This window comes from Etheostoma cragini, chromosome 3 (genome assembly GCF_013103735.1).
Source record: "Etheostoma cragini isolate CJK2018 chromosome 3, CSU_Ecrag_1.0, whole genome shotgun sequence".
NCBI lineage: Eukaryota > Metazoa > Chordata > Actinopteri > Perciformes > Percidae > Etheostoma > Etheostoma cragini.
This window is the reverse complement of record NC_048409.1, coordinates 9,988,868-9,996,137: the sequence shown is the minus strand read 5'-3', so window position 1 is coordinate 9,996,137 and position 7,270 is coordinate 9,988,868. Positions and strand designations below refer to the sequence as shown.

The 7,270-nt window shown below is 41.3% G+C and overlaps 1 protein-coding gene across 1 annotated transcript; it reads right to left on the bottom strand.

Moving 5' to 3' along the window:
* Positions 1-1,678: 1,678 nt before the first annotated feature.
* On the bottom strand, positions 1,679-6,642 carry LOC117942154 (extracellular calcium-sensing receptor-like). The gene is made up of 8 exons (XM_034867483.1): positions 6,545-6,642; positions 5,850-6,144; positions 5,474-5,763; positions 4,902-5,197; positions 4,183-4,388; positions 3,829-4,050; positions 3,386-3,509; positions 1,679-2,583 (listed from the first exon to the last, which is right to left on the bottom strand). The coding sequence occupies exons 1-8, from the start codon at positions 6,601-6,603 to the stop codon at positions 1,679-1,681; spliced, it is 2,397 nt and encodes a 798-aa protein (XP_034723374.1). The 5' UTR covers positions 6,604-6,642.
* Between the last annotated feature and the right edge of the window lie 628 nt (positions 6,643-7,270).

Sequence of the window (7,270 nt, the reverse complement as noted above, 5' to 3'; positions counted from 1 at the left end):
TCTGCAGCCTGCGGGGCGGCCTCTCCTTGAGCCGACATCTTGATACCGCCGAAGCGCCGTTGTCTAGGAGTTGAGTCAGCACATCTCTTCCCCTGCAAACAGCCAGTGGCTGCCCTAGCCTCAGCAGGGAAGAATCACAGCTAATCGGTCATGGAAAAGATAGTAGCGGTAGCTGTCATGCTACCAAGAAATGGTATTGTTCAGCATCGCAGCCACCTAAGAGGTACAGTAGTACGGTTCAGCGAAGCAAGCATTGACCTGCTTTCGAGTAGAAGGCGGGATGGGCTTCTCTCGGAAACAAGGAGTGCTCGGAAGCGGAGTGGAAGCCAGGCTCTACCGCCATGGCGGGACCTTCCTTCATCTCCCAGATTAGGGGAATGCTAATTGGCATTCAGCCAGGTCAAGAACAATAACCTAACGGTGGGCAGTGAGCCCGCCCGCTCCGGAAGAGAGAGAGAGGAGAAAGCCTCTGGTGTGGTGCTCCTCTCCTGGGACGGAGACAGTTACCGTAGCGGGACTCCGTAAACCTCTGTTGTTACGAGCTCAACCGGTGACAGAGGCGTTATCCGAGTGAGTCGAGGAAGCAGACTTGTGAATGTCAAAGACGTCTTCTTACGGCAGATCCAAAGGTGTTGATGGGGTCCCGTCGGTCAGCTGCCATCCCCTTCCCCGAAAGCCTGACAAGCCAGAAAGGCTGCCGCCTGCCGTAAGCTCTTTAGATAGCAGGCAGGTGCAGAGCTGACAGGAGGAATCAGGAGTGAGTGCCAGGCTGGCGTGAGTGGCACAGAGGCAGGACTCGTAGCTGGGGTGGAGATCCGACAACAGGACGTAGCCAGTCTGGCAGCTGGTGCCAAGGTGAACACCGATGCAAGTAGAGGTCTTCATACTGCTAGCTTGAAGAAAACGTAGTTGAGGCCCGTGCTGGGCGCAAAAAGAAAGAAAGTCTTCACGACTGCGCATGCACAAAGGGATGCTACCCGATAGCGTCAGCTCTTAGAGGCAAAGCCTATACAAAACAGAACTCCATCCCTCAACTGTCAGCATGTAGGCATACTGCATGCGTTTTAAAGCTTCTACTGTATGCCACTTTACTGTACATCAGAGAGGACAACCTCATCCAGTGATGTTTGATTATCTCATGTCTAAGTCTCTTCGGTGGGCTGCATGTACAGTATAATCTGCATTGAAGCGGTAGTAGATTGAATGCTACAATAACACTGCCAGAATTTGAAGCAGAGGTCTCTTCTTGCAGCACTCAGACAATGCATCTGCAGAATAGCCAATGTGAACGCCATCTTAAATAAACTGGGATCATCCAAAGTATCCCCTCATAGCTACATTTTCAAAAGCAAAATATTTTGCATTTGACTCTTCAAATTGAGATTTGTTCATATATTTTTAATTTAAACTTTTTTAATCCAATAGGAAATAATGTGTGTATGAAAAACTTATTTAAATAGAAATAATTTCATAAAAGAGAAAGAAACACATATTTATCTTGTGAATTTGTACTTGTTTTATTCAATTAATTTTAAATTTGGAGCCACAAGAAAAACAGTATCTGCAAAAAAACATATTAGGACAATAAAATCAACAACACTAAGCCTGTGTTTGATGCACTAGACATATGCTATATAGTGTTTGTTGCCATCTTAAATATTCCTAAACTTCATATGTCTTAGGAAGGATTTTTGTTCATTAAATGCTTCTTGGTGTTCTTCTCTGGCTTAAACAATATAATGAAACATTTTGGAGCAAATATACACAGTATTAGTCCAAAACTGGAGGCCAGAATTGCAAATATCTCCACAGCCACAGTAAATTTCCCAGGAGAGCTGAGATATGCAGGGATAAAGGTGATCCAGACTGCACAGAATATCAGCATGCTGAAGGTGATGAGCTTGGCTTCATTAAAATTATCAGGTAATTTCCGAGCTAGGACAGCTAACACAAAGCAAAAGACAGCCAGTAGACCTATGTACCCCAGCACAGCCCAGAACCCAACAGCTGAGCCTAATGCACACTCCAGGATGATTCTCTCTTTGTATATAGTTAGGTTTTTCATTGGAAAAGGGGGACTAAGACTCAACCAAATAGTACATATTAAAACTTGAAGAAATGTGAAAGACACTACAGTCATTCTTTGCTGTGGTGGACCAAACCATTTCATGACATTACTACCTGGAAGTGTAGCTCTAAAGGCCATTAATACTACTATTGTTTTTCCAAGAACACAAGACATACAGAGGACGAAGGTGATCCCAAACACTGTGTGGCGCAGCATGCAGGACCACTCAGAGGGTGCGCCAATGAAAGTTAATGAACATGAGAAACATAGAGTCAGGGAGAAGAGCAGCAGGAAGCTCAGCTCAGAGTTGTTGGCCCTGACAATCGGGGATGTCCTGTGACGATAGAACACAGCCGCTGTTATAATGGCCAGACAGGCGCCACCAACTGAGAATGCTGCCAGGAGGATTCCCAGGACCTCGTTGTAGGAAAGAAACTCTACAGGCTTGGGGAGACAAGTGTCTCTCTCTGCATTAGTCCAGAACTCTTTGGGACAAGGTAAACAATCAGGTGAATCTGGAAAAAAATCAAAAAATAAAGTGCTTTTAGCAGTTAATGTAGCCTACCGTAATTCATCAAATAGCAGGCTTCTATTAGAGGAAGGCCTTAATTTCTAATTCCATCAGTTTGACAAGTATAATTGTTTTAAATAAACCATTTTAAATGAATAGCCGTAGCGTTCCAGTGGACAGAGATCATTCATTTTTCAAGAAACGTTTGCAAAAATATCCCCATATGCAACAAGAGCCAGAAGGGCGACAGAGCGATTTGGGTAAGAAATAAGCAAACACCACCACTGTGTCAGTTTGAACCCTGTAAATGTACCGGGTATTTATTTCAAATATTAGTACTGCAATATTGCTTGTAGATTACGATAAGAGCATACAACTCCAATGTAGCTACTGCCGTCTGTTAGCCCCTGTACGTTACTACACGCTACACTGCTGCGTAACACATACAGCCTCATTGACTAAAAGACTGATAGGACAATAATACTTTACATAAAAAACTGTAATCCAGAAAAACCAAGTGTGAAAAAAAGCATGAATATATTGTTAAATCTGATAAATTAAATTGGTAGAAATGGGCATTATGATAAACTTGAATGAACATTCTGTTAAAGGCCCTCAGGAGATTATCCATACAAATTTTTCCCCGTCCTTAATGTGAGGCCGGCCTTTATTTGTCCGTGTTGACCATGCCCCCGGCCACTATCAGAGACCCGGCTTTCAATTGACTACCGGTCTTTATTTGAGGAATTACGGTACAGATGAGTTTGTACAGTACATCAGCTATGGATTAGGAGAAAAACAAATACCTGCTGCATTGCTAATCTCTCCCTCAGGACACGGTATACAATCATAACAGCAGATGGGTTTTCCTTTCTGCAGAACTTTACGAGTTCCTGGGGGACAGCTGTCAGAGCACACTGACAAAGGAACCTGGCACATAGAGAGAAAAAAAACTCATGCATATTCATTTGTGTTCCTAAACTCTGAGCATTAAAGGATAGGGTGAATTTTGTACCAAGTCTGTCTTAAAACAATAACCCTATGTCAATATGTCTGAACTGGAGAAATCAAGTGAATATCCTCCAAAGTTACATCGTTTTTTTTTAAATATAAAGGGGGACTCTCAAAATACTGTAACTTTGGAATTTCTTTACAGCCAATATGGACTTAACAAACACAGACCAAAAACACATATCCTTCAAGATTGCAAAATTTAAATATCTTAAATTATTGCTTTTGTGCTCCTTACCTGTGTGCCACCATCCACCCAGGTGATGTTCCTGTTGATAAGGAACTTCTGGCCCACCGGCAGTGATGCATCATATTGCCCTACAGTCACCAACTTGATTCTGCCACTTTCACTTTTTTGCCAGTTAACCAGCTCGTATCTGGCCACAGGATCCCCGTTGGTATCAAATGACACATCATAACCATTTTGGGAAAAATGTACTTTCTTCAGCTGAGTAAGAACCTGTCAAAATGAGATAAAGGAAAACAGTGTGGGAGAGCAATTACATAATGTTAAATAAATGAATACCTCATTTCAAAGAAGGTACATTAAGGAAAAACCCTGATGCCTTTTCTTGCTGCATTTCAAACTGACCTCTTTGGATTCTATCCTGGTGAATTTGTCACACTGAGTTTTAGAATTTGTTTCCTGACACACTGCTTTATGAATGGCATGAGCTATTGCATAAACAGCCTTGTATACCATGTTAGTGATCCGGAGCTGAGATGTGTCAGTGTACGGGCTCTGGAGCGTCTTTATGTCTTCAGTTCCGTTACACACACTCTTATCTGTGGCTGCACCTGACACAAAGAGACAGAATTATCGTACTTTTTGGTGTTTATTATTATTATTATTTAGTTTTTCCTTTTTTTTAACTGCCAAACATGGCTTTTAGAAACTCAAACTCTATCTATTTTGTTGTAATTTATCCATTAAAAATTCTAATTTCACGTTACATTTCAAAGCATCGTTTTGCAGACATTTCTTTTCCTATTTTATTATTTATTTATTTTTGCTGTTTCACTTTGTAAGGCCTATTTGTTTTAAGTATGCATACTAGATCACGTTAACACAACTCAGGCATAAGACAATTGGTCATAATAGAATAATAACAATATTCACACTTTTTCCTTTGATGAAGTACCTGTTTTGATGTGTTTGATGTGTTAAAATGAATTATTTTAAATTATTCTCAGTATAAAGTAACAGCGTAATTAGATCTACACACTTTAACTGATACACATTTGTATATACAATATTTAATCTTTATTGAGCTGGGTGACCTAGAGACGGTCTATAGACAACTTTCTCACTTTTTCGTAGCCTGCAGTTGAATGCATCCTCCCAGAACTCAGTAAGCACTGGAGAGGCAGCCACTTTAGATGGAGAGAGATCCAGAAAGAAGTCTCTCAGACCTGGGATGACGGATCGCTTAATTCCAAATCCAATGGCTCCAGAACAGAAGCTGAACCTCAGCAGGTCTGTGTTTGTTACCCAGGATTCACTGCCTATCCACTGGCGAGGTGGAGAAGGTTCAAGCGACAGCTCCTCCAGCAGAAGTCTCAGGTCTCCAGATGCAGCAAATGCCACAACAACCATAGCTGTTGAGCTATAAGAAATTATAGTGCATTGCATTAGGTCTATATCAGTAACAATGTTCAATTAGCATTTTAAGATATTTATATATATAGTTTATACAAACATTAGATTTACTTTGGCATTTGGTCTCACTAATAACAATATCAGTAATACATAAAGTCACGTATGGAAAAATACCATTTCCAAACTTTGACTAATATAATAAAACAATCTTCCATCATATATTTTCCTAAACAATTGTGCTTTTGTGTGCAGACGTTCAGTGTAGCCACAGGGAACATCAAACCTGCGGATAACATCAGCCACTCTCTGGATCCTGCTACGTGGGTGGGTCCGATAGAAAGATTCAGAGTATTCCACACAGATTCCCTCTTTGCGTGCTGCGTCCAGGAAAGTCGCCATACCATTATTGCCATAGTCTGAATCTGACCGGACAGCACCTATCCAAGTCCAGCCAAAATGTTTTACCAGCTTGGCCAGCGCTTCAGCCTGGAACTGATCACTAGGGACAGTTCTAAGGAAATTTGGGTACTGCTGCTTATTGGACAAACATGCACAAGTGGCAAAGTAGCTCACCTAAAGGAAAACAATAGTGTAATTATTCACGGGACGGAACACTGTTCTGTATTAAACATAGTTTGCCAGAAATTCTGAATTCTTACTTGAGGGATGTTAAAGGGCCCGATGATGCGTGACATGCTGATGGATGGAGAGGACCCAGACTCACCAATGACAGCCATTACCATACCAGATGTTGAGCAATTGTCACCGGTGTAAAACACCGGGTCCAGGCTATTTAAAAGCTGGAATGCCACATGCACCGTCACGGGTACTGAGGCGCACGAGTCATAGATCTGATAACCAAGTTTAATTCCTGGTAGCAGCTCCGTGCTGTTGTTTATCTCCTCGATGGCAAAGATCATTGCACGTGAGAAGCGCAGTTGACGGGAGTCAAGGCTGCACACAGACACTTATGTTACTTTTCAAATTTACAATTCGCTATTTTAAAAGAAAATACACATAACGGAAGAAACAAGCACCAGAATCCAAAACACAGGATTAGATATCAGTCCAACATTCACAATTATCAAAGGTAGTTGTTTTTTTTCATCTAGGTTAACAATTAAAATTCAGTTATTAAAGAAACTTATGTTAAAAAATACAAAAATCTTTTCACATCTAGAATTTTCATATTTTCTACTACTTATAATACCTACTGATTTGGAAATGATTTTTTTTTTTTGATTCATTACAAAACCTTTTCTAATAGAATTGTATTCACATCATACAAATCTAAACCTTTCTATCCCCACACAGACTAATATCCTCTTATCCCCCACGTCTCCCTCTTACTAACCTTCCTTTGCATCTTAGTGGCTCAGGCATGGTGGTGTAGTTATGCTTCACTGTGTGCATGTTGTAGTGTATAGAGAAAACACCACCAATAACATAGTCACCATCCATTGTGAATGCAGGTATACGAGTGGTACCCTGGAGCTTACATTTCACAGATGAAGTCTGAGCCCTGACCACAGCACCAGTCCTATCCTTTGTAAGCTCAGCCCTTTGTTTAACATCATCCACAGAATAATTTAAGGAAACCTCTGAGTTCAGATCACACAAACCTAGAGACAGGATCAGGCCAATACAGAGAGTGGAGATCTCCATCCCTCAATATCTGGATGGGAAAACTGTGTCTTTTCACAGGTTTATATAGATTTTAAGACAGAAGCTTCCCTCCCACTAATGTACGTCAGACAAAGGATGCCCTCACCCATTGGTCTTTGATGGAATATTGTCAAAGCATATTTTGTAGGCTGCATGTACAATGCCATCAGGAGTTAGGCTGAATCCCATTTCTCTGTCTTACCCCTACCCCTTACCCCTACCCCTTGGTAGCCCACCCAAGGGGTGAGGGGTAGGGGGTGAAAACATACCCCTATGAAATGGGACACCACTTGGTTACATCACCATACAGAATTGATCACAAACTTCCATGATGGCGTCTCTGTCTGTCAACTGTGTGGGTTTCTACAACAGTGTCATATGCATTTATATATTTTATAGTTTTTTATGTTCACTT